The 27,133-nt window shown below is 57.0% G+C and overlaps 1 protein-coding gene across 4 annotated transcripts in view; it reads left to right on the top strand.

Moving 5' to 3' along the window:
• Positions 1-27,133, top strand: part of ZBTB46 (zinc finger and BTB domain containing 46) — a 63,784-nt gene that overhangs the window by 14,226 nt on the left and 22,425 nt on the right. For 2 of the 4 annotated variants that reach the window (XM_045443908.1, XM_045443906.1), the window contains 2 exons: positions 12,663-13,631; positions 23,646-23,930. In XM_045443908.1, coding sequence (XP_045299864.1) covers positions 12,695-13,631; positions 23,646-23,930 — 1,222 coding nt within the window. In that variant the 5' untranslated portion in view covers positions 12,663-12,694. Of the gene's footprint in view, positions 1-4,812; positions 4,939-12,662; positions 13,632-23,645; positions 23,931-27,133 lie in introns of those variants that run through there. The other 2 variants (XM_045443907.1, XM_045443909.1) reach the window with 2 other exon arrangements.

The raw sequence follows: 27,133 nt of genomic DNA on the forward strand, positions 1-27,133 counted from the left end.
TGGGCTGGTACTTGATGTGAACAAACGTTGCAAAAAGTTTAAAACTGGTGTATCTGGTTCAGGGGTAGGTGGGCATTGTCTGACTTATTCTTACAACTTTCCCATAAGTTGCAAAGTGTTTCAAAATGAAAAGTTGGATACAGCGGCCCAAAGGGTTTCATCCTGGTGCGGAAGAGCAAGGTGTTGCCTTTATTTCGTTTCGTATTTGGAGTCTGTTCCTGTCTTGATGCAGGGAGTGCAGGTGCTCGGTTAGCATTTCAAGTCACAGCGCGTCTCAGGCTTAAAGTTCACAGAAATAGTCTTTCTGCCTCGTGAAGCTGTTCAGCTTTCTTTTTAAGAAAAGAAGTCCAGGGGCGTCTGGGTGGCTCAGTCGGTTGAGGGGCCGACCCTTGATTTCGGCTCAGGTCATGATCTCGGGTTTGAGGGGTGGATCCCCTCTCGGGCTCTGTGCTGACAGTGCGGGATTCTCTCTCTCTCCCTCTCTCTGCCCCTCCCCTGCTCGTGCTGTTTCTCTCTCTCCCTCTTAAAACAAATTAAGTTGATGTGTGGCTATTCCTAGGGCTTTCATAACAAAGTACCACAAACTGGGGGCTTAAAACAACAGGAAAGTGGGGCCAGAGTTGCAGTCAGGTGTCCCAGGGCTGTGCTCCCTCCCTCTGAGGCTCTGTGGGAGGGTCCTCCCTGCCCTGTGGTTCTCAGGGCTCCAGGCCCTGCATGGGCTGTGACCCCATGGCTCTGTCTCTGCCTTCAGATGGTCTCTCTCTGTGTTTGTGTCTAGATTTCCCTTTTTTATGATGACACCAGTACCATTGGGTTATGACCTCATCTTGGTGACATCTGCAAAGACCCTAGTTCCAAATAAGGTCACATTCACAGGTGCTGGGGTTGGGGCTTCAACATGGCTGTTTCCGGGACACGACTCACCCACAACAGCGAGTGGCTGCGTCCACCCCCGTCACACGAGGGCTGTCACGTCTGGAGCCATGTCACCTGGGCACTGGTGGCTTGGAGCTGGGATGTCATGGGGCGTGTGGCTGGTTGGCTGCGGCCTTGCCGTCCACTCCCCCGGGTCAGGGATTTGCTGTCTCCTACTTCAAGCGCTTCACAGGGGACGTTCGAGAAACACTTCTTGAGTTTAACACGTGAGATTTCAGTACTACAGGTTTAATGTGAAAAAGGCACCATAGTCATGTTGACCCGAGAGTGTGCTCAGAGATGTGTTCCTGTGCTCAGAGGCTCGTGCCCTGACTGGGGAGGCGCTCCTGGGAGCTTCCTGGAGGGGGAGGCAGCGTCTGGCAGCTGGAGGGGTTTGCCACCCCTCCTCCGTTCCATGCAGAATTTGCCTTTGTAGACAAGGCCCGTTAAAACAGCACGTCAGTACTGCCCAGTGCCTCGTGCGTTACCCGAAGGAGCTTAGCTGCCCTTAAGACCAAGTGTGGTTTAAAGAAGAGGCATCCAGAGTAGGGCCCCGGTCTAGCAGGAGGCGTCTGGGGGGAGGAGCGCGAGGAGCTGACCTCTTCCCCTTTCTCTCCCCCAGCCCACAAAACAAATTCCCCCAGGCCAGCGTCCCAGCTGCGGAAGCAGAGAAACTGGAAGTCAGTCGGAGCTGTTGCCACTTGCTCGGCCCTCAGGTGGATTCGGCAGGCACGGGCCCTGCCTGCTTTTGCACCGGCCTTTTTCGGGGGTCTCTCTCGAGACCCCTGACCCTGCTCAGGCCTTTTCCGTCCTCCCCCACCCCCAGGGCCCGCTCCTGTGCCCCAGAACCTGAGTTAGGAGGTCCGGGGCTCCTGCTGAATCTCCCCTCCCCTCGCAGTGCTGGTCTCTGGGTCCCTGTCTTGGTGACTGCCGCCCCAGCCCTGAGGCCGAATCCTCTGCAGCTGGGCACTTGGCTGTCAGCTGGCTCCCGGCCTGTCGCCGGCACTGCCCGGGCTCTCCCTCGGACTCCAAAGGGTGGTGCCCTCACCACCTCTGTCGTGGGTCTCGCATGCGCTTTGAACCATCCAGAAACACAGTGGCTCGGTGTCTCTCGAGGTTCCGTGGCCGACTGGGTTCTTCTGCCCACATGATGTCGGGTGGGCCTGCGGCTCCCCGGGTGCTGGGCTGGAGTGGCCAGGCAGGTGGCTCAGTGGTCGGGTCAGGGCCCTGCCGGGGTGCCCTCTCCCTCCATATCACCTTAGCTCCTGTAGCCGCACAGACCTGCCCACCCAGAGAGGTGGGTGCTGTCAGCTCCTTGAGGCTCAGGCCAGGTCAGAGAGGGAGAGGCCGCTGAAGGCCCTGGACTCTCACGGGGGGCTTCTTCAGAGGCCACTGCGACCCTCTGAATGTGCGCTGCTCCCTTCCCCGCTGCCCGTGACTGGTTTGTGCCCACTCTGGGGAGCTGCCCCTGCCCAGCCCCTCCCCGTACCCGCACAGCACCTTCGCGCTGATCTAGAATCATCCTTGCTGTGACTCTGGTCTTGGTGGTGGTGCTGGGTGGGGGGGGGGGGGGTCTCTGTGTAGGGAGTGGTGTCCTCAGACCTGGGTTGGCCCCATCACATTGGTGATGCAGTGAGAGCCTGAATTCTGCTCCCATGGTTAGAAATTTGCTCAGACGGTCTTCAGTGGAAAGGGGGCACCTGAGCACAGGGGCGGGGGACCAGGGTGGGGGTGTGCCCGAGAGGGAAGTGACACCAAGGCAGGTACGGAGGCCGCAGGGACAAGAGGGAACAGAAAGCGGCAGAGGAGGGGCCGGAAGTGGGGGCTGTGCCCGCAGACCCGCAGCCGGGGGGGGGGGGGGGGGGCGGGCGGTGGGCGGCTTTGCATGTTGCATGTTTAGACGCTGTCGGCTGCAGCGTGGAAACTGAAGTTCTCCAGCAACTCCCGCTGCCTGTGGGTTCTCACCAGAGAAAATTCGGGTAATACCACTTCCCGTGTCGCCGGCCACCAATGACCATTCGACGTGTAAGAGTCTGATCTGTAAAGTGATTTCTCATCGTGGGTGTCTTCACCTCGAGTTGTTCAGAACATAGCAAACCATCTAAGCACTTCACAGGGTGGGAAATAACATCTGCGTGGGGAGGACAGAGCTGAATTTCAGGGCCGCACAGACTTCCGCAGAGGAGCATTTCCCTGCCGGCTGACCAGTGGTGTTCCTCGGCGGGGGGCATGGTGTCTGCGCGAGTCTCCCTCCGGCTGAGCCCCGCAGTCTCCCCCACGGCCTCCTCGGGGGCCCATCTGTCCCTGTGTCTCCGTCCTGCACAGACACCATCGGTCCCATTGGACTGGGGCCACCTGGTGACCTCGTGTGAACCAGCTACTCTGCAACCACCTGTCCCTGAGTAAGGCCACGTTCTGAGCTCGTGGGGTTAGGGTTGCAACGAACAAATCTGGGGGGACAAAACCCACCCCACCACACGTGGTGAGAAAGCTCAGGTTTGTGGTTCACGAAAGCAGATTTCTTTTTTTTTTTTTAGTTTTTTTTTTTTTTAACATTTATTTATTTTTGAGACAGAGACAGAGCATGAACGGGGGGAGGGCCAGAGAGAGAGGGAGACACAGAATCTGAAGCAGGCTCCAGGCTCTGAGCTGTCAGCACAGAGCCTGATGCGGGGCTCGAACCACAGACCGTGAGATCGTGACCTGAGCGAAGTCGGACGCTCAACCGACTGAGCCACCCAGGCGCCCCAACAGATTTCTAATGGACTTTGCAGAGGCATAACTTGCATACAGCAAACTGCCCTCATTTGAAGTGTCTCTCTGTGGGTCTGCACGTACCTGGGTGCCAGGGACACCGTCGCGGAGGACGCATCCCTCAGCGCAAGGTCCCTGAGCCCTCAGGACTCCGCCCCTTCGCTGGCTGCAGCCACTGCCCTGCCTCGCCCCGTGAATCAGTCTGCACGTTCTAGAACTCCGGTAGAAGGCAGTTCACTCATGCTGCTCTGTGTGGCTTTTTTCACTCAGCACGACTACCGTGAGATCCACGCGTGTCCAAGAAAGTGACGTTTGGGCTGGAGGTGCGCGGAGACCTTCCTGCCAGCTGCATCCCTGTGTTGGGACAACACTTGCTTACTTACCGGTTTGCCTGTAATGCGCGCTTGGGTTGTTTCCGGGTTTTGACTGTTACGACTGTCTGTGTACCAGCCCTCGTGTGGACCCGTGTTCTCGCTACATTGGAGTGGTTGGGTCACCCGGTGTTCGTTCAGCTTGTGACGGCACTGGTGAGCGTTTCCCAAGGAGGATGCGTCCTCTTAGCTTCCAGCACCCTCGCCAACATCGCTGTGGCCCCGCTGCGGTGGTTGCCGTTGGGACGGGTGAGCGGGGGGCAGGTGAGCCAGTTTTGTGATGTGTCTGTTCAGAATATGGCCCACTTAAAATATCACAAAAGTAACTACAAATGGGGTTTTTAGGGCCGTCAAGTGGGCGCTGATGTCTGCACGGCACCCTCTCCTGCGGGGAGTTTCCGTGGGCAGCACGTGGCCCGTAGGACCACAGTGGTCCAGTTGTAGCACTGACGGTATTTTCCTCCTGCTTTAAAACAAGGTTTGTCTGCGGGGCGCCTGGGTGGCGCAGTCGGTTAAGCGTCCGACTTCAGCCAGGTCACGATCTCGCGGTCCGTGAGTTCGAGCCCCGCATCAGGCTCTGGGCTGATGGCTCAGAGCCTGGAGCCTGTTTCCGATTCTGTGTCTCCCTCTCTCTCTGCCCCTCCCCTGTTCATGCTCTGTCTCTCTCTGTCCCAAATATAAATAAACGTTGAAAAAAAAAATTTAAAACAAGGTTTGTCTGTTAGATTCCCTTTTTTTTTTTTTTTTTTAAGCAGGCTTCACGCCCCGTGTGCAGCCTGACGCAGGGCTTGAACTCACCACCCTGAGATCAAGACCTGAGCTGAGATCAAGCGTTGGACACTTAACCGACGGGCCCACCCAGGGTCCCCTAAGGAAAAGGTTACATCAAGCTTAGCAGGTGCACACAAGTCACAGGCGCGAGGTAGGAAGGTGAGGTCACATCTGACGTGAAACAGGTTTGCCCGTGTGTTTGTGATGGCCGCTCATGTCTCACGCGAGTTCCTCATTCGATACGGTCTCTCGTGAGTGGGGCTCAGGGACTGGCCCTGGGGGAGGATCGGGCTGGCCAGGGGGGCCCCGGGCCCCTGCGCAGACTGGCTGTTTCACGTTTTCCCGGGAGCCTGTGGTCTTCTCGGTGGAGCTCCTTACAGTTGAGGGAAGAAGTGATACCACCCCGGTCCCTGGACCTTGAACACATGATGCCCCCAGTGAAGGGTGGCATTCACGGTGGCCTTCAGAAATCGTGGTTCTTGTGCATTTTGAGACACGCTGATGCATTTGGACGTTACCCATGAAGCACCAGTAGTCGTGTGACAGGTGAATGAATGACAGATGTGTGTCTTCAACAGGCTGGCTTCTGCTGGTAACTTGTAAGGATGGCTTTCTGGTTGAGACGCCCTTATCTTCAGACCCTGGAACGTACTCTGTGACTCCCAGGGTGACCGGGGATTGGGGTGCTCTGTACCTTCAAGTTGGGGACCGGTGAGGGAGCTGCCCTGCCCTCAGCATCCTCGACGCCAGAATCGTGGACCGACAGGACACGCTCCCATGGGTGGGAGGCAGTTCCAGTACTCGGCTTGGAGCGTGGTTTACTTTGTGCTGGAGCCGTTGGAGCCGCATCCCTGTCCCGAGGTCCCCGTGCCGAGCAGAGTCATTGGAGCCAGCACAGGGCACGGGGTGCGCGGGAGTGCAGGGCTCGGTGCCACACGCAGGCACCTCCGTTGGCCAGGACCTTCGCGTCTTCGAGCTTCAGTTCTTGCCTCTTGGGGACGCCCTCCACCTTCCCCAGAGGCTGCGGGATTGCAGGTGGCACCTGAGTGTCATTGCGCACGTTGCCTGCCCAGAAAGGACGCTCCCTTTGGTAGGAGTCTCGCCGGTGACGTGGTGAAGTCTCGCTGTGCCCCTGGTTATCCACGACAGGGGCTCCTGAGGCCCCATCGAGCCCCCAGCGCTGCAGGTGACGTGACCTTTGAAGCCCGGTCTGGAATGGGGATTCAAGTTGTTTGGGTGCCCAGTGTTAGGTTTCGTGAGTGATTCCGTGAGAAGCGAGTGTGCAGATCAGGAGGCTGTGAGTAGGTTAGTGGGGGGCCCGGGGGAAACGAGGATGGAAGTTTGGAGAACAGGCAGGGGGAGGGTGTAACTTTGAGGGGTGCCTGGAGCTCCTTTGTGGCGTCCCGGATGCCAGCCCTGCGGTCTCCCCCGGCCCTCAGACCCCTGCCTCGCAATGAGATGGAACCCTGACGGGCTGCAGGCTCCTCTTTGAAAGGGCTCCTTCCTCGCACGGTCCCACGCAGCCCCCTGACTTCCTGAGGGCGCTGTGGGCTCCGTGCGGGAGCACAGGTGGTTCCGAGGGGACGGTCGGGTTACCTGTCCACAGGTGTGTGTCTGTGGCCAGGTCTGTGGTGGACTCGGGCTGAGCAGGCAGGGGTGCCGCTGTCCGTGTCCTCGAGGAGAAGCCCTGTGGGCACGTGCTCTCGCCTCGGGGCTGTGTCCCGTCCGGACGCCATAGACCTGACTGGCCGTGTCGCCCAGGATGCTTCCACTTTCAGGGTCGCAGCCGCTCAGAGCAGGGGACGGCCACCCCCTGCTGTCGTCCGGCGGGCGGAACCCCTTGGGCACCTTACCGATGCTGAGAGGTTATCCATCTTGTAACGAAACTTCAGCTGTTTTCCTGAAGCTTCTCCGAGCCTGGGTACGCCCCATGTAGCCTTGATATTTTCGTAGTATTTCATGTACCCGTGATATTTCACTTCGTTTCGTTTCGTAGCATTTTCAGGTATTTTAGATTCCATTTCTTTCTTTTTTTTTTTTTTTTTTTTCAACGTTTATTTATTTGTGGGACAGAGAGAGAGACAGAGCATGAACGGGGGAGGGGCAGAGAGAGAGGGAGACACAGAATCAGAAACAGGCTCCAGGCTCTGAGCCATCAGCCCAGAGCCTGATGCGGGGCTCGAACTCACAGACCGCGAGATCGTGACCTGGCTGAAGTCGGACGCTCAACCGACTGCGCCCCCCAGGCGCCCCTAGATTCCATTTCTTTTTAGTGTACATTTTTCCCTGATGAAAATGGTCTGGTTCTTCTGCTGCATCGTACTGTCTGTGAAGTACATAGCTGATATTTAAGCTCTCCTGATCCAGTAAAAATTTATTCCACGGTTTTCTGTGCAAGTTGAAATTATCTTAGCAGTACAGACCTTGTGTGGTGGTCGTTGCCTCAGCGAAATGGAGTTTTCTGTTGCTTTCGTTGCTTTTCCTAATTCTTACAGAGCCCGTTTTGCTGGCGAGTAAAGAGACTTGTTGTTCATCCAGGAAACCAGGGGGTGAAGCAGCTTCTGACCGGCACTGGTCACCTGAGCTGTCAATGCTCCCATCACGGCCGGGAACCGGGTACCGCTTTGTCTGGACTTCAGGCGTTAAACTGATGCCTTTTGTTTACATGATGGTTTCCCTTGACTTGAGGCACATTTCCGACCCTCTGTCCCTCCACGTCTGTGTATCTGCGCCTGTAAAGCCGGGCGTGAGGGGTAAAGTCACACCTGGGCGGAATGTCTGTTCCCAAAGCCTCTTCCCGTCCCACCTCAGACAGTCTGGGGTCGGGGGGGCAGCGCCCTGGCTTAGGGCCCACCTCAGGTGGCTCTGAGGTGCTCCAGATAGAGCGCCCGTGGTGTTGTCTGTGACCGCGGGAGCCCTCCCCGCGGCCCATTCTGGACATTCTTCGTGTTTCTTCTTTTTGGTGGCCAGGCCTCGTCGGGGACAGGGTCGGCTGCTGGGACCACAGACCCCACGGAAGGTGCGAGCAGCATGTTCACTTTCGACTTTGGTGCTGCGCCCGTCGGGGCAGGGCTCGCACCCCCGGCGCTGCCCCGAGCTGTGCGCGGCCAGCCAAGGAGAGGGACCGGGTGTCGGGAGCCCCCAGGACCCAGCCATCTGAGGGAGACGCTCTTCCTGCCGGTCTTCCCGGCCAGGGAATGTGAAACGGGGCGTTTATGTTTTTAATTTAATCTTACGGCCACTAAAACATAAAGGAGGCTAAAAATTAGAGTGTCAATTTCAACATTTCCATGAAAGCAATGATGGTTTTTAGGTAAATATTAAAGGTTATCCTTGCACTTCTGAGAAAGCAAACAGAATTAAAAATACAAATTTTAAAAAGTATGCCAGATGAGTTAGAATATGTGTTCATGAGTCTCTGAGTCAAAATCAGCAAGAATACAGACCTTTCCTCTTGTTTTTTAGAAAGTAAAACGAACCCCATGTTACATTCCCCTCCCGCTCCTCTCCCTGCCTTCCTAGATGCATCCCAGCTGGTAAATTTTGTGCTTCGCCAGTTACTTTCTCTAATAACGATAGAATGGCAGCCAGCGTGCTGCTTGGTGGTGTGGACCTTCCCGTAAGAGTTCGTAGACGGTAACTCACGTGATCATAATAACCAAAGGGCGAGTACGGTTGTTGTTTTCATTCTACAGATGAAGCATTTGAAGCACAGAGAGGTCGAACAACTTCCCCAGGCCACACAGCCAGTGCTGCCGGAGCCAGCGCTCCGGTCCGAGCCTGCCGACGCTGAACGGCGCGCGCGCATCTGGACTCACGAACAGAAAATGGCCGCCGAGCCTCCAGAACAGGCGGTGTTTTGTGCAAGCCCTCTCGTTAATTTCAATAAACGTTGCCGTTCGTAGCCCTTTGCAACGTGACATCTTCATGAAATATTTTTGATTCTTATTCTTTGTGACATAGACCTACTGTGTTCAACCGCTGGGAGGCCTTGTGTTCTCCGCTTGTGGTACAATTGTGTGTTTCTCTCTACTCCCCATCTGTTTATTCCGGGGGAACATCTCTCGGCACGTATAGGTACAACCCGTATTTTGTGATGAAAATGTTAAGATCCACTCTCTTGGCGGATGCAGTTTTTAACCATTAGCAAAATTGAAGTCCAGCGCAGTGAGGACACGGTGTAACCCTAGTTTCAGGTGTGTGATACCGTGATCCCGCAAGCCCACGCGTCGCCCTGTGTTCGTCGTGTCAGGGGCCCTCCTTCATACCCGCCACCTGTGCCCCCGTCCTCCCACCCACGTCCTCTCTGGCGACCCTCACTTTCTTCTGTAGCGTTAAGTCTCGTTCCTGGTGTGCACCAGTTTCGTTTCTTACATTCCACATACAAGTGAAGTCATATGGTGTGTGGCATCCTCTGACTTACTTGCTAGCATCATGCTTTGCAGCTACATCTGTGTTGTTGCAAATGGCCAAGTTTCATTATTTTTGTGGCTGAGTAATATTCTGTTATATATGTAAATGCCACATCCTCCTTATCCGTTCATCGCCTGATGGACACTTGGGCTCTTTCCATAGTTGAGCTGTTGTAAGTGATGCTGCTGTAAACATCGGGGGGGGGGGGTGTATCCTTTCAAATTAGTGTTTTTGTATTCTTTGGGTAAATAGCCAGCAGTGCGACTCCTGGATCATATGGTATTTCTATTTTCAGTCTTTTGAAGAAACTCCACACTGTCTTCCACTGGCTGCACCAGTCTGCATTTCCACCGACAGCGCACGAGGGTTCCTTTTTCTCCACACCATCCCCAACACCTGCTGTTTCTTGTGTTGTTGGTTTTAGCCATTCTGACAGGTGTGAGGTGATGTCTCATCATGGTTTGGATTTGTATTTCCCTGATGATGAGTGATGTTGAGCATTTTTTCATGCGTCGGTTGGCCATCTGGATGTCTTCTTTGGAGAAGTGTCTATTCGTGTCTTCTGCCCGTTTTTAAATCGGGGTATTTTCTTTTTAGATATTGAGGTATTTAGGTATTGATGCTGTGGCCGATGTCAGAGACGTTACCGCCTGTGCTCTCTTCCAGGATTTTTATACTCTCGTGTCTCCCATTTAGGTCTTTCATCCATTTTGAGTTTATTTTTGTGTCTGGTGTAAGAAAGTGGTCCGGGTTCATTCTTCTGCGTGTCGCTGTCCAGTGTTCCCAGCACCACTTGCTGAAGAGACTGTCTTTATTCCACTGGATATTCTTTGTTCCTTTGTTGAAGATTAGCTGACCCTATAGTTGCGGGTTAATTTCTGGGTTTTCTATTCTGTTCTGTTGATCTATGTGTCTATTTTCGTGCCAGTACGTACTGCTTTGATGACTACAGCTTTGTAATTTAGCTTGAAGTCTGGAATTATGATACCTCCAGCTTTGCTTTTCTTTTTCAAGATTGCTTTGGCTTTTGGGGGTCTTTTGTGGTTCTGTACAAATTTTGGATTGTTTGTTCCAGATCTGTGAAGAGTGCTGGTGGTGTTTTGATAGGGAGTGCATGAAATCTGCGGACTGCTTTGGGTCGAACAGACATCTGAGCAGTGTTCTTCCAACCACGAGCATGGACCGTCTCTCCATTTCTTTGTGCCCTCTTCAGTTTCGTTCAGCAACGTTTTGTAGTTTTTGGAATACAGGCCTTTCATCTCCTGGGTTAAGTTTATTCCTAGGTATCATGTTATTTTTGGTGCAATTACAAATAGGATTTTTTAAAGTTTATTTATTTATTTTGAGAGAGAGAGAGAGCGTGTGAGCAGAGGGAAGGCAGAGAGAGAGAGGGAGGGAGAGAGAGAATCCCAAGCAGGCTCCGTGCTGTCAGCGCAGAGCCTGACATGGGGCTCGATCCCATGAACCATGAGGCTATGGCCTGAGCCGAAATCAAGAGTCGGACACTTAACCAACTGAACCACCCAGGTGCCCAGGATTGCTTTTTAAATGTCTCTTTCTTCTGCTTCATTATTGGTGCTTAGAAATGCAACGGTTTTCTGTACATTGACTTTGGATCCTGCGACCTTATTAAATTTGTTTGTTTTAGTAGTTTTTTGGTGGGGTCTTTAGGGCTTTCTGTATGTGGTATCATGTCATCTGTAAATAGTGGAAATGTCACTTCTTCCTTACCAATTTGGATGCCTTTTGTTTCTTTTTCTTGTCTGATTGCTGAGGCTAGGGCTTCCAGGACTGTGTTGAATAACAGGAGTGAGAGTGGGCATCCTTGCCTTGCTCCTGACCTTAGGGGAGAAGCACTCAGTTTTCCCCCATCGAATATGATGTTGGCTGTGGATTTTTCTTATCCGGCCTTTATCATGTTGACGTCTGTTCCCTCTAAACCTACTCATTGAGAGTTTTTATCATGAGTACATGTTGTACTTTGTCAAATGTGTCCTATGTATCTGTCGAAATGATCGTATGGTTCTCATCCTTTCTCTTATTGATGTGATGCATCACATTGATTGATTTGTGACTATTGAACCACGCTGCAGCCCAGGAATGAGTCCCACATGATCGTGGTGAATGATTTTTTTTTAAGGCACTGTTGGATTCGGTTTGCTAGGATTTTGTCGGGGATTTTTGCATCTGTCCGTCGGGGATATTGGCCTGTAGGTCTCTTTTTTCTGTAATGGCTCTATCTGGTTTTGGTACTGGGGTAATGGATTTTAGAGATGACTTCAGGTGGTGTTTGGATACGTATTGTAATGACCAAAGGAAGGTGGGTGTGTGGTGACAGCTCTGAGTCAATAAAGAAGCGTTGGAGGTCCTGGGGAAGCAGCCCTCACGGGAAAGAGGCCAGTGACCCTACACTCGGCCAGCTTAGTTCTCTCCCATTAAACACACGTTGGCATCTTTGGTGAGAGTTCCTGCTTGACTAACCAGCTGGAAAATGGAGTATTTAAGTGGGAAGATCAGTCTCTAACTACCTTGTCTTTCTCAGGGAGTGTTAGGGGGCGAATGTGTCTCAGACCATGACCTAATTTGGATATAATTAGTTAAGATGACGAAGTAGGGTGTCCAATATTACTGGTGTCCTTGTAAGAAGGGGACACTGGGACACAGGCTTCCAGGGAGAAGGTGGGTGAACGTGAGAGCAGAAACTGGTGATTCTTCTCCGGCCGAGGACTGCCAGCCATGAGCAGAAGCGGGGAGACGCCTGGAGCCTTCCTCGCCCGGGGCCTTCCAGGGCCTCCAGGCTGCGTGAGAATCTGGTTCTCTCACGGCCCCTGGCCTGGGGCACGGGGTTCTGGCCGTCCTGGGAAGGTGATGCCGGCAGCAGAGGAAAGGAGAACATGGCAGACGTACCAGGAGGGCGCCAACCAGAGGGCTTTCCGTCGGGAGCCGCTGGCGCCTCTGGGCACTCGGGCCCTGCAGGCCTCCTCCCTCGAGCTGGTTTGAGCTGGAGTTTGGGAGGCTGCAATGTCTGCTTCCGGGCCCTTCTGCTGTGTGGGCGTCGCCTGTGTAGGAGGCCTTGTTTCGTCTTTAAAGATACGTCCTGGAGGGTGAGGGTGAATCTCCCTTGGGTTGTGTCACCGGCATTTTACGTTTGGGTGGGAACCTCGCTTCGGCCGCCGACGGGCGTTTGCCTTCTTTGTGGACCGTTTGCTGTCTGTTCCGAGAGGCAGCCAGCGCGTGTGGGGTTCCGTTCAGGACTACGTGTCCGTTGTCGTCAGCCTGGAACCCAGAGCCCCGCTCGGGTGCATCCCGCCCGGTGGCCGCTCGGCCAGACAACTGCCGTCTCTTCCGCCCGCGCACAGCGGCGCGGCACTCTGCCTGACTCCCGCGGGCGTGTTTCTGCCGGCCACCTGGGTAACTGTCCCGTTCTTGCCCCCACAGAGTCCGTAGAGGAGCAACAGCAAGGCTTCCAGATGAACAACCGAAAGGAAGACATGGAGATTGCGTCCCACTACCGGCACCTGCTGCGGGAACTGAACGAGCAGCGGCAGCACGGCGTCCTGTGCGATGTGTGCGTCGTGGTGGAGGGCAAGGTCTTCAAGGCGCACAAGAACGTCCTGCTCGGCAGCAGCCGCTACTTCAAGACGCTGTACTGCCAGGTGCAGAAGACGTCCGAGCAGGCCACGGTCACGCACCTGGACATCGTCACGGCGCAGGGCTTCAAGGCCATCATCGACTTCATGTACTCTGCCCACCTGGCCCTCACCAGCAGGAACGTCATCGAGGTGATGTCCGCCGCCAGCTTCCTGCAGATGACGGACATCGTGCAGGCCTGCCACGACTTCATCAAGGCCGCGCTGGACATCAGCATCAAGCCCGACGCCTCGGACGAGCTCTCCGAGTTCGAGATCAGTGCCCCTCCTGGCAGCAGCACGGACGCCCTCATCTCGGCCGTGATGGCGGGAAGGAGCATCTCCCCGTGGCTGGCCCGGCGCACCAGCCCCGCCAATTCTTCCGGAGACTCGGCCATCGCCAGCTGCCACGAAGGGGGCAGCAGCTACGGGAAGGAGGACCAGGAGCCCAAGGCCGACGGCCCCGACGACATTTCTTCGCAGCCGCTGTGGCCCGGGGACGTGGGCTACGGGTCTCTGCGCGTCAAGGAAGAGCAGGTCTCCCCGTCTCACTACGGAGGGAGTGAGCTCCCTTCCTCCAGGGACGCGGTGATACAGAACTCCTTCTCGGAGCAGGCTGGCGGGGACGGCTGGCAGCCCACGGGCCGCAGGAAGAACCGGAAAAACAAAGAGACGGTCCGGCACATCACACAGCAGGCGGAGGGCGATAGCCGGGCCGGCTCCCCGGTGGCCCCTTTCCTTCCGACGTCCGGGTGGCCATTCGGCGGCCGCGACTCAAGTAAGCCTTTTGTTTTCATGGGCGGGGCTCAGACGCTGGCGGCCCAGACGCGCTGCTTGTGCTGCAGGGGAAGCAGTGTGGGCCAGCCTCACACCGGGGCCTCCCACGGGCCGCCTCCTTTTGCAGCAAATTATGTGAGTGCAGGGAGTGTGACTCTGGGTGCCCCCGCGTCCCTGGTGCACAGAGGCCACTTGATGGCGTAGGGCTTCTCTGTCGCCGAGGGGTCAGTAGCTGCAAAAGGGGGTGACGTCTGGTGCGGGGGCGGTTTGAGGGTCTGTGTTCCTTTATCCAGGGAGCCTTTCGTCAACGCTGCTTAGGAGAACTTAATTTTAAAAGGTTGAAACGTGAAAACGTCAAGCGGTGCAAAAGTGCATCCGGTGAGGTGACGTGAAGGTGGGTTGGGACCCCACCCCACACCTCAGACCCTCACGGTCCCATGGCCTCAGCTCTGCATTTTCTGTCCCCACACCGGGGTCTTGGTCACTGTTGTGAGTGTTGGACAGGCCGTCACACGCACCTGTTTTATCCCTGGTAAAAAGCTTGTCTTCAGCTGGGGGGACTTGAAGACTTCCGGCTGAAAAGCCCCCCTCGCAAGGAGGGATGTTTCCTTGTTTCCAGTAAGTGAGGGTCCAGTGGTTCAAAGTAATACATGTTTTTTCTCGCAGCCGCTGGGCGTTGCTGTGCTACGCGGGGAGGGGGCGCTGAGCCCGCGTCAGACCCTGTGCGTCAGGTTCAAGGTGGCTCTAAGCTCAGCTTTGCGGAAGCTGGTCCTCGCACCCTGCATGGTAGTTTTGTGCCTGTCTCCCAGAGAGTGGATGATACGTTAAGTGTTTGCTGAAACACCAGACACCCTCCTGGTCCTGGGCGCGTAACGGCTGCTGTTACGCCGCCCTTCCAAATCGCGGACTGGGGGGCAGGCTCCCTCCACCCCCAGCCCAGCCCCGGGTGCACTGGGGTCCAGAGGCCGAGGAAGGATCTTCGTGGGAACAGAGTTGGTCCAGAGCACGATAGAAGCTTCTTAGCAAGTTCTCGTCCAGGGGAGGCCCCTCTGGGAAGGTCACAAATCACCTGCAACACGAGAACGGACAGGCGTGAAGGCAGCAAGCTAGGGTCATAGCCCTGAAAAGTGTCACAGTTGCCAAGCATCCTGTGCTTGGGGGCAGGAAGGAAGCTTCCCAGGCAGGGCTGGCGGGCCCCTGGACATTCTGGCTCCCACGCTCAGCTCTCCATGCGTTAGCTTTTATTATCGTGGTGAGATCTACGTGCCGTAACCTCTACTGTTTTAACCATTTCTGAGTCTATAATTTATTGGGATTAAATACGTTCACACTGTTATGGCAACCATCATTACCATTTATCTACCAGACCGAGACTCTGTACCCGTTGAACGGAACCTCCCCGAGACACGCTGTCACCTGTGTTCGTTGTCACTCTCTGTCACTGTGTGTTCCCAGCCCAAAGCACAGGGCCAGACCCCTGAATGCTCACTTCAGGTTGGTCGAAACACAGCCTTTCGACCTCGGGCTGGATGGCTCACTGCCGCGGGGGTGTCCCGGGCGCCCTAGGGCAGCAGCAGCTCTGACCTCCGTCCACTAGATGCCAGTAGCCACCCACCCCCAGTCTGGTGACAGCAGAAGTGTGTCTGGACGTTGTAAAGGTCCCTGATGGGCAGCACCCCAGAACTGCTGGAGGTTCACTGAAGAAGAAGGTTAAGTGTCTGAGCTGCTCGAAGAGCCGTCTCCCTGCTGGCTGGCTGTGGGGAGAGGACACTCCGTGCGCTCCAAACTGTTTATAACCTCTCACCGGCTCTGACCGAAATCTGAGAAGCAGTCTGTGGCACGTGACCTAAGGACAGCTGCGTCGTGTCGAGCCTTCTGGGCCGGTCGGTGCCGCAGTCCTGTCCTGGCGAGTCCCGTCCTGGGTGTCGAGGGCCGCCCAGCAGGCTGTGACGCCGGGGGGCCTTGAGGTTGAGGGCCCATCAGCGCAGTAAGGATTGTGCTCTCCTCAGGCCTGTAGGTTTGGGGCTTTGAGTGCAGTAGTCAAGCAGAAGGTGTTTTTAGATTCCAACAAGTGACTTCGACCGTGTACTTTTGTTAATGTCTTAAATCCCCTGGGTTTCCAAGGCAACTGCGAACAGCTTCTGTTAGATTATTCTGAGCTGCTGAGGCAGGGATGTGGGGTTGGAGGCTCGCATAGGGTGGTTTCTGCCCTTGGTGGTGGTGGTGGTTTATCCCTCCATCCTGGCCCAGGGGCTGGGCTTGGAAGCTTACATTGTGATCCCCAGTGGGGGCCGGTTTGTTTCCACTAAAGATTCCTTACCTCTTAGGGAAGAATGCCTTCAAATTCTCCTACTTGCAGGAGCAAAGGCCCTGTTCCAGAAGAACTGTCAGGTGGTTTTCGCACATCCCTCGGAGGCTCAGGGCAGGTGCTCGGATGCTCGGCTTTGCCGCCAGGCCCGCCTGTGTCCCCGGCTTGGCTTTGGCGATTCCGAGGCCTCTTGGCGTTGGAGAGTGATTTTTTCCAAAAGGGCCAAGAGCGTGTGAACCTAGTGGCCTCCGAGGTGTCGTTGGAATTCGCTCGTACGGTCACTTGTGTGGCAGCTCGGGGGAAGTGGTGTCCACACGCGCAGGTAGGTTGCACGTACTCGGCCGCGTCCTCCTCAGAGCAGGCCGGACGGTGGCAGGAGCCAGCTGCCTGCGCGGTGCGGTCTTCTGGGAAGGGGCCCCGCAGGTGGAGGAGCCTGGGGGTCGTGCCCTGTGACCTTTGGCTCATCCACGCCCAAGGCCATGATTTTGAATCACTGTCCCGATTCAAGACCCTTATGAACTCGGCTCTGCTGAGCTGCTGGGGTAGCTCAAATGCAGGTGCTCCCTTTGCATCTGGATTTTCTAGAATATCGCATTCGTGAAGGATGCGTCCTTGAAGGGCTCTCACGGGCATCAGGCTCAGCCTGGTGCCTGAGGGAGCTGGGAGGACGTCCCGCCTGGAGCCACCGGGCAGACGAGCCGTAGCGTGCCCTGGGCTGCTGCAGGTCAAGGCAGACCACGTCGTGAGGCCGTGGCAGGCTGGAGCCAGAGGAGAAGGTGCTTCCGGAAGCCCCAGGAGTCGGGCAGCACTCCGTGCTCAGGCGACACAGGGAGCCCGGCAAAGGCTCGCACTCAGGATCCCCGAAGTGCGGCCCACGAGGGAGGGGGATCTCGGTGGAATGTGCCTGAGTTGGTGTGATTGCCATTTTGCTAGGCAGCCGGGGAATGTGTTTTCGCACGGCCTGTGTGCTCTAGGGTTGTGCGGAAAGGAGCCTGTCCCCTCTCCGAGTGCAGGGGGCCGCCCCCAGCAGCTTACTGGAGCTCAGGCTCTCGTGCCTGTCCCATCCGCAGGGAGCCTTCGCTGCTCTGTGGTCGGTTCGCAGACGTGTAGCCGTCTCACTGGATCCTGTCTCGATTTGAACTTGAGGGTGATTCCACCGCATGAACGCGCACTGTCCGCTCCCGTGCCGATGTGGACGGCTCCGGCTGCCTCTGGTTTGGGCTGTGACAGTCACTGCCGCCACACCTTCCAGCGCTTCTGGACGTGCTTCTCCTGCTGTGTTCTGGAGGTGCTTCTCGGGGGTGCGGGGGTTTCCTACAGCTGCCGCGAGAAGTTACCGTGTGCCCCGCGGCCTCACTGTCTTCCAGCTCCCAGAAGTCGGGGGTGGGGTGGCAGGGCTCCTGCGTTCCTTCTAGAGTCTCCAGGGGAGGACATTTCCTGGCCTTTTCCAGCCTCCGGAGGCCCTGTCTTCCTTGAGTCCGGCCCCCCCTGCCGCCCTCTTCCCCTTAGAAGGACCCTTGTGTTGACACGGACCCACCCGGATAACCTGGGACAGTCGTCCGCCTCAGGGCCCCTGACTCCGTCCTTCGTGCTGCATGACGTCGCCCACTCACAGGCCCTGGAGACGGGGACCTGGACGTCTAAGGACCACGATCGGCCTCCCCATGGCGCATACGTGTAATTAGCAAGGTTTTGTGGGGAAAATTGCCATTCTTTTTTTCTGTTCCTTGAAGCATGATATGCATGCAGTAAACTGCACAGATTTCGAGTGAACAATTTCGGGTTGAACAATTTCTTGTTTCTCTCTTTAACATTTTATTGGGGAAACATTTATTCTTAGAGAAAAGTTAAAAAAAAAAAAAGAAAGAAAGAAAACGAGCATGTCTACCAGCCAGATTCTTCACTGAACGTTTTGCTACATTTGCTTCATTGTATGTTTATTCACCTAATCGTCCAAAAACACATCTTATTTTTTGGTGCCTTTCAAACTACCTGGCAGATCAGTATATTTCATTCCAGAGCACAGCAAGTTTTTCATTGGGGTTCGGTCCGTGTGCACACTCCCACGCCCTGCGCACACCAGGCCCGCCGCACCCCTTGACCAGTCTAGACAAATGCGTGCGCCTGAGCCCCCTCGGAGCAGAGTGTCCCCTCCGCCTCCGGCCATCGATCCCTGCCCCAGCCCCGCGGCCCCTAACCTTTTTCTGCCGTGGGTCGACCTAGCCTGTCCAGCGCTTTGTCTGGACGAAACCTCGTGTCCCACGAGCCACGTCACGGAGTACGCGCTCCCCACTCACACCTGCTTGGCTGTGCCTCGTGTCCCAGCCTCTTGTCACCTGGCACCTGGGCAGTAGCCAGGTTTTGCTGTTGTAAGACTCCCGCAAACACTTTCGGCAAAAGCCTGTTTTGTGGACATATGTTTTCATTTCTCTCGAGCAAATGCCTCGGAGTGCCGTGGCTGGGTCTCAGAGGACAGGTGACTTTAGCTTTATAAGAAGTTGCCAGGGGCGCCTGGGTGGCGCAGTCGGTTAAGCGTCCGACTTCAGCCAGGTCACGATCTCGCGGTCCATGAGTTCGAGCCCCGCGTCGGGCTCTGGGCTGATGGCTCAGAGCCTGGAGCCTGTTTCCGATTCTGTGTCTCCCTCTCTCTCTGCCCCTCCCCCTTCATGCTCTGTCTCTCTCTGTCCCAAAAATAAATAATAAACGTTGAAAAAAAAAAAAGAAAAAAAAAAAAAAAGAAGTTGCCAGACTTTTTCCTGAGCGTCCGCACCCCCCGCATCCTCCATAGCTTGGCGTGTTGTCTTTTTTACTTTTTTTTCAGTTTATTTATTTATTTTGAGAGAGAGAGCGCGAGGGAGCATGAGCAGGGGAGGGGCAGAGAGAGAGGGAGGGAGAGAGAATCCCGAGCAGGCTCTGTGCCGTCCACGCAGAGCCCGACGTGGGTCTTGAACTCACAAACCGTGAGATGGTGACGGGCTGAAACCAAGAGCCCAAGCTTACCTGACTGAGCCCCCAGGCGCCCCACGTGTCGTCTTTTTAATTGTAAGTGCCCTGGGCAGTGAGTTGGATGAGTTTTGACACCCTCGGACACCTCTGCCGTCTGGATAGAGAACACTTTCACTGCCGGGGAGGACCCTCCTGCCCTTTCCACTCACCACCCCCCCACCCGGACACGGACAGGACCCGCAGACCTCCCCTGCCACAGCCGCCGCCAAGGACCCCGGGGTGCTGCCCTCCCCGATCTTTGGCAGCCGGCAATCTGCCCGCGCGTCTGGGATTTCCGCTTGCCTGTGAGGTTTTTGCCGTTGCCATGGGCGTCAGGGGTCATCTTGTATTTCCAGAACTAGAATTGGTGTTCTGATCCCCGGCTGTCGCCCCCGTCCTGCTGGTGGACGTTGGGTCATCTGGGCGGTCTCGGGTGCGACGAGGAGGCTCCGGGGGCGCGCTGGGAGGCCCCCGTGCGGACGTGCGTTGGTTCCTCGCGGGTGAGCTCCGGGGGCTGGCACTTGAGGCTCTCGCTGGCCTCGTGCGAGGTGCTGTCTGCCGTGCATCATCCTCGAGGCTGGAGGTCGTTCCTTGGTGAACTTGCAGCGTTCTGGAGCGAGTGGCGTGGCTCTCCTCCCTCCCCTTGGCGGCTCCCTCGTGGGCCACGTGGTTGCTCTTGTCTCCCTGTTTATCAGTCACTCGCGTGGCTTTCGTGGCGAGGGTCCCACCAGGCTGGCTTGTGCCGTCAGGTTTGAGGCTTTGGCTGCGGGGAGCCCCGCTTGGACCTGCCCCCGGCGCTCTGTCTGCTTTGCCCGAGTGTCTGCTCGAGTCTTGAGGGCCTTCCCATCGCAGCTGAGCGTCCTTGCTGTGTTCTGGGCGCCAGGCCCTCACCAGGCGTGTGCTCTGCAGACGTTCCCCGTCTTTGTTTCATGTTTTCATTTAACGTTGTTTTGGAGGAGCACGCGTTTCACATTTTGATGAAGCCCGAATTGCGAACTCTTCTTTTACGGCACATACTCCTTGGGTCCTATCGCAGACATCTCTGCTGAGCCCTGTGTGCTTTTCCTGGAAGTTTGACACATTTCGCTGTGACGCTCCGGTCTGTGGTTCGGATTGATTTTCGTATGTAGGTACCTCGTTCCGATACTGTTTGCCAGAAGCTGGTCTTTTACCCACTGAATTACCCTGCTGACAGAGCGAGGAGGTGAATTCTAGATGAAGTGCACACTTAATCTTTCTGAACTGGATTGTACCCTATTCGGGTGTGATTTGGGCTGTGACCAGCTGCGGGGGGGGGGGGGGGGGGACAGTGCCCTGGCGGTGCTGGCTGTCCATCCCACTGGTGGTGTCGGCACAGGGCACACACTGGGTGCCCGTTTGGTGGGCGGGACAGGGCTGTGACATCTACACCAACACTGTCAAACGCACCCTGTGAGCATTTTTGGGAATTGTGAAGAGTGGAGGTTTGGGGAGACGTTCGAAACCGGGTGCTGGCTCTCGACCAGACCGTGCCCCCCAAGACACCCTGGTTGTGAGGTCAGCGCCCCTCACCCTCCCGACCCTCCTGCCTCCACGACAGCCGTGTCCCCCCAGACTCTAGGCCTCGCGTGGCTGGAACCCACTCTTTCCTCTTCCGAATCTGCTCATACCCCACTTTGCAACTAACACTGCCTGATCTAGTTTGATCATTTAAACATTCTGCTTATTTTCATCATAATCTCTTTTCTGCTTTTAGCTAAAGATTGTGATCTAAATTTTCAAGTATTAAGATGTATCATTTGTAGAAGAGAAAAAAAACATTGTATTTCCCTCTAGAATAAAACCTTTACATGTAACATGTAGCCCTTACAATTAAATGTTGGCATTTTTTTTTTTTAATTTTTTTTTTTCAACGTTTATTTATTTTGGGGACAGAGAGAGACAGAGCATGAACGGGGGAGGGGCAGAGAGAGAGGGAGACACAGAATCGGAAACAGGCTCCAGGCTCTGAGCCATCAGCCCAGAGCCCGACGCGGGGCTCGAACTCATGGACCGCGAGATCGTGACCTGGCTGAAGTCGGACGCTTAACCGACTGCGCCACCCAGGCGCCCCTAAATGTTGGTATTTTTAATCCTGTTTGCTCCATTTATTAAAAAGAGGTCAGTGGGGTGCCTGGGTGGCTCAGTCAGCTGAGCATCCGACTTCGGCTCAGGTCATGATCTCGCGGTCCGTGGGTTCGGGCCCCGCATCGGGCTCTGTGCTGGCAGCTCGGAGCCTGGAGCCTGCTTCAGATTCTGTGTCTCCCTCTCTCCCTGCCCCTCCCCCACTCATACTCTGTCTCAAAATAAACATAATAAAAAAAAATTTTTTTAAAGTTGCCCCCAAACTCAAGATGATGAAAACTATCACTTTTTATCAAAAAGATTCACCTTGTTGGGGCGCCTGGGTGGCTCAGTTAAGCACTGGACTCTTGATTTTGGCTCAGGTCATGATCTCACAGTCGTGAGATCCAGCCTGAGTCAGGCTCTGCACGGATAGGCTCTCTCTGCCCCTCCCCCCACTCACACACGTGCTCTCTCTCTCTCTCTCTCTCTCTCTCTCTCAAATAAACAAACTTAAAACAAAAAAAAACAACTCAGGGGCGCCTGGGTGACTTGGTTAAGCATCTAATTTCAGCTCAGGTCATGATCTTGCAGTTTGTGGGTTCAAGCCCCGCGTCGGGCTCTGTGCTGACGGCTCGGAGCCTGGATCCTGCTTCGGATTCTGCGTCTCCCTCTCTCTGTGCCCCTCCCCCGCTCAAGCTGTGTCTCAAAAATGAATAAACATTAGAAAAAATAATAAAACAGGTTGGCATCAGGAAGTTACCCTGCGTGTCTTTCTGTCGCTCATGCAGCTGGCGTGACGTGTCTGCCGGGAGCCACGTGTCACGTTGACGCCGTGTCCTGGGGGCAGGGTCTTCCTGGAAACAGAGCTGTTGTCACTGTTCTGTCCAGAGGCAGCATAGCTTGTGTGCCACCCACACGTGTGCGTGTGAGCGACTGCGTCTGTCTGTGCATTCGTGGGGGTGTGCGTGAGCGCGTGTGCACACGAGCATGTGACGGTCCCAGATGAGGGAAGACCCTACGTTACTAACTCACAAGCGAATCTTGGGAACTCAGCCCGCTTTTCAGACTGAGGTTGGACGCTTGGTGCTCTCGCCAGCTTTTTCTAAACGACGTAGCCTGAGTCCAAGGTTCAGGCGGCCTCCGTCTCACGCTCCAGCCTCCTGGACGTGGCGTTTATTCCAGAACCTCCCTGCACAGACGAGCCGTAGCCCGGGGCGGGGGCGTCCTTGCCAGGCCCGGGATGCGCAGGGTGGGCCGTGTGAGGGGCGCAGAGGGCTGCTTGAACATCTGTCCTTGAGGTTCCTGGTGGAACTCACCGGGGCTCAGAAGGGTCAACGGCCTGCACGCGCCGCCTTGGCTTTCCGGGTCTGCGACCGGGACAGCGTGTGTCAGTGCCTCGTGCCTTTCCGCGGCTGGGCAGTAGTCCCCCGTGAGGATGGGCCGTCTCGTCCGTCTGTCAGCCGCTGCTGGACGCGGGCCGTTTCCTCTTTCTGACTGTTGTGACCCATGTCACTGTGAGTGTGCACGTGGGTCCCCGCTGCTCCAGGCACCGGCTCCTCCAAGGGGCGTCAGGCTGTCCCCCAGCGGCCACGCCATAGGACGATCGCAGGGGAGAAGGCTCTGGTTCCCGCACGTCCTTCTCAGCCCTCGTCACCGTCTGACACTCGGGGTGCAGTGGCCTCGCGGTGTGGCTCAGGTGCGTTTCCCTGAGGACTGAGGGTGTCGGATGCTGCCCACTGGTCATTTCTGGATCTTCTTTGGAGGAGTACCTACTCAGGTCCTTTGCCCGCTTTAGAATCGGGTTGTCTCTTTATTGAGTTGGAAGCGTCGGTAACTCTTCTGAACAGGATCTCGAGTCGGATCTGTGGTCTGCAAACATCCTCACGGCTTGTCGTCTTTCTTCCTTTCCTTTTTTCAAAAGAAAATTTAAAGTTTATTGTGGGGGTGGGGGACGTGGGGGACGGAGCGTCAAGCAGACTCCGAGCGGCCGGCGCAGAGCCCGACACGGGACCTTGAGATGATGATCTGAGCTGGAATCGAGTCAGACACTCAGCCGACTCAGCCCCCAGGTGCACCCCCTTTTTAAACCTCTAAGCGGACTCCACACCCGCCCTGGGGCTTGAACTCAGGACCCCGAGATCGAGTGTGGCTTGCTGCTCCGACGGAGCCAGCCGGGAGCCCCATCTCGCTTCTCCGTAGCCTCCTCTGAGACGTCGGAGCTGTTAGTTTTGCCAGAGCCCGGTGTGTCCGTCTGTTGCTGGCACTCTTGGTGTCGTATCCCGGAGCCCGTCGCCAAAGCTGAGACCCCGGAGGTTTTCCGAGAGCCTGTGCTCGTGGCCCTTCGGTCCTGGACCCCTGCTCCGTGTCACCTCTTCTCTGAGAGGTGAAGACGCTGCAGGAACGTGACAGCCCCTGTCCCGTGCCCCCCACCGTGCCGAGTGGAGCTTCCGCCCGAGGCCGCGGCCTCGCCGCCGTCCCGGGGCAGGCGAGGGGCCTCCGCCAGCAGGACGGGGGTGGGCTTGGCAAAAGCAGCTGGGTGCTCAGACGGCCCGCCACCCTGGCTTCTCCTAAACGTGCCTGTTTCCGGTTGGAGAGTCTTAAATGACCTGCGTGTCCTCTGTGTGTTTGCTCCCCCAGGCGCGGACCTGACTGTCGCCGAAGCCAGCAGCTCTGACAGCCGCGGGGAGAGGGCTGAGCTGTACGGCCACGTGGACGAGGGTCTCCTGGGAGGAGAGGCCAGCTACCTGGGCCCGCCCCTCACCCCCGAGAAGGACGAGGCGCTGCAGCAGGCCGCAGCGGTGGCCAACCTGCGGGCGGCACTCATGAGTAAGAACAGCCTGCTGTCCCTCAAGGCGGACGTGCTCGGGGACGACAGCTCCCTGCTGCTGGAGTACCTGCCCAAGGGCACCCACTCTCTGTCCCGTAAGTGCGTGGCCGAGTGCAGAGGTGGCGCGGGAGGGGTGCGCACCGCACGGTGGGGGGGGGGGGGTGACTGCTCTGGCCTGGGGTCACGTGGTGGAGAAGGTGGTTGATGGGCGGTTGTCAGGGCAACAGCAAGTACTCGTTCGAAGGCTTCAGGCCGAAATCACTGAGCTGCTGGCATCTGAGCCAAAACCCACATCAGGCTTACAGGTGTGCCCTGGGCGCCCCGAGCCCGCCGTCTGCGAGGTGGGACCCGCAGGGGGCCTTCGTGCGAAGGGACAGACTCGGGCTCCCTCTGCTGGCCCTGGTCCCACCTCAGCGTGCCTGTCGTCCGCAGGGGAGAGATGTGCGCACATCCTTGCTTTGTCTCCGCTAGATGATGCTGGTCACACGTGGTCACACGTGAGCGTTTAAAGGCCTAGGGTGCCCACTCGGTAAATGTCTCCGGCCGAACTCCAGTTGTCCCGAAGCAAATGACAGACCAGCCTGAGAAGCAGCTAAAGGGGCAGCAGAGCCGTGGGCCCCCGGGACGTCCTTCTTCCAACCACACTCGAGGGCATTTGGCTTTTACGTGTAACCGGCCACGAGCCACACACGCTCCGGGTGCCAGCCCGAGAGCGAGCCACACACGCTCCGAAGATCCGTTCTGGGGGCGCTCGGGGACCGTGGCGGCCACCCAGTGCCCTGGAGGAGGCAGCCACGCTGTGTCTGGCCATCCTGGGATTAGCGCACAGTGTGGTTAGTGCACCCCGTGGGCGCCGGAGGGGACAAGGCCCGGGGGGCCCCCCCCACAGCGGGAGGCGCTGAGTGTAGCAGGGCTGCAGGGGCCTGCGGTGCGAGCGTGCGGGGCACGAGACACGGCCCGTGTGGACGCAGCGGTCTCCCGAGCACCACTGCAGGAAGTAGGTCCATCGTCTGTGTTCGGGGTTTGGGACGGGCAACCTGTTTTCATGTTCAATGTAAAAAAAACAGTATTTTGACAACTCTGTTTTCGTGAGCGCTGAAATTTCCTAAGATTTTGTGTTGGAGTGATGAAAATCGCTATGGCTAATAAAGACTAAAAGTGGGAACGACGTTTCTGTTCACTTTATTTCCCTGGACTTAAGGAGCCGTTGCCATATTCTGAGCAGCCTGGATGCCGCGGTCGGTTCACGGGACTTGGCTGTGAAGTCAGACCCAAAGCCGAGTACCTCGCTGACGGGCCGCCTGGCTTTCGGCACGCTCTGACAGGCACGTTGAGGCTCATTTCCCCAGCCGAGAACCGCGTCACACGGTCGTTGTGACTTTAAAACACAGCAGTGTCCGTGGACCCTCAGGTGTGTGAGCAGAGAGTGGCTGACGTGCTCCCACACGTCGGTCCCGCCCCGTCTCGCATCAGACCTTGTGCTGCGGGCAGGGGCTCTGGGGCCGGACGATCCCAGGACACTTGACGGGTGCCGGGGGCGCCTGGCTGGGGGTCGGCGGGACAGGTTTTGTGGCTCTTGTGGAAGGAGAGCAGGGGGATGCTCCGGGGAATGGGTGGCCGTGTGGGGAGGTGGGGGCACGCTCGTTCTGTACCCCTCACACGCTCCTCACGCACGCGTGCGCCCCGTGCGTCACAGACCGTGGGCAGCCCGACCGGTGCCGCCGAGGGTGACTCTGGAACAAGGGGCGGTCGTCGGTGCTTTTCACGGTCACCCTGTCTGCCGGGCTTTGCCTCCAGCGTGGCCTTGTCCAAAAGGCCTTTGGTGCATCTGTGCTGGGAGCCACCCTGGGCCAGGCAGTGGGCCTCGCGCCGGGGGGGCTGGCCCCCCGCTCCCGGGGGTCCCGTGTGGACCCGGACCCTCCCGTGGCAGCCCTCCCATCTCGTGGGTAGACGTTTCTCCTCAGACCTGCCTCGTCCCGGGTGGTCACCACACATTGTGTTAATGCGTCGCGATGCTGGGCGCGTGTGTGACTGTCAGAGGCATCACACGTTGGAGGGAGCGGAGAGCCCGGCAGTGGGACCCTCTACCGTTTATTTTTAGTACGTCTGTGACGAGTTCCAGGCGAAGTCTCTCAGTGGGTTTTGCTGTTTTGTTATTTCTGTTATGTTTTAACCTCCTTGCTTCTCCTATTCTAAATTCCCCATTTGCCTTGTACGAACCTACCAGAGGCAGAGGGGCCAGAGAACAGGCTGCAAAAATGGGTCATTTTAAAACGTCGTTTTCTGACATCCCAAGTAAAGTCTGTGACCGGGTATTTGTGACATCGAGGAATGAAAATACCCAGGTAAAAACCTTGTTTCCCAAAACGTCGTGGTTGGCCGCCGGCCCCTGCCCCGCCCCCCACCGCCCTGTCCCTGGCAGGTGGCTTCGAGGAATCGGACGGACGGAGGCCGAGCTGCCGTCCGGGGTTAGGAGGGCTTGTGGCAACCTGTCCAGCACCCGCTTTCCAGGTGTTTGTCCCCACGAGCGTGTCAGTGTTGGCGTGTGGCCTGGGCCACTGCTACACGTTTCCCGCCCCGAGAAGGGGCCAGAGCGACTCCTCTGTGCTGTCTGCTCGGCGGTGCCCGGTTGACTGGCACGGTCTCTCCGGGCGCCTGTGGCCAGGGGTCAGGCTCAGAACCCCATGCCGGTCACCCTCCACGACCACTGCTGGTTCCTAGATGCGTCCTCATGGGCGGGAGCGAGTGTTCTGTTCGGCGGAACGCGGCCTAGCAGGGCCTGGCTCCGGCGACTTGGTCCCGCCCCTCCCTCCTCACCCCCCAGCGCCGGCTCAGCCTGGAGACGTGTTCCCGGAGCCCCAGGCACCAGCCGGCAGCTGACGTCTCCAGCCCGGTGGGCAAGCGGTGCGTGTGCCCGAGCCTTCGATGGCACCTCCGAGGAGGCGTGCTGATAGCAAAGCTCTGGGGTGAAACGCCCGGGCTCCACCAGCCCAGGGGCCACCCCTCAGCTCAGGCGGGCGCAGGGGCCTCTGTTTCCTCCTCGGGTGGCTCAGAAGGGCAGGGGCTAGGGCTGCGGCATGAGGCGTCCCCAGAGCCTGGTCTGGCGTGAGAGGCGGGCAGTGCCAGAAGGCCAGGCCGCGGTAGCTCCAGCCTCCCTGGGCGGGTTGTTGACGATGCACATGTTGTTACATGATTTCTGGGGCGCCCCAAATGGGTCCACGTCCCAGCAGACGTGGGCTCGTAGCCAGAGAAGCGAGAGGACGGTGTGGTGCGAGGCTCGAGCGGCTGTGCGGGGTGG

Source organism: Leopardus geoffroyi, chromosome A3 (assembly GCF_018350155.1).
Source record: "Leopardus geoffroyi isolate Oge1 chromosome A3, O.geoffroyi_Oge1_pat1.0, whole genome shotgun sequence".
Classification (NCBI taxonomy): Eukaryota; Metazoa; Chordata; class Mammalia; order Carnivora; family Felidae; genus Leopardus; species Leopardus geoffroyi.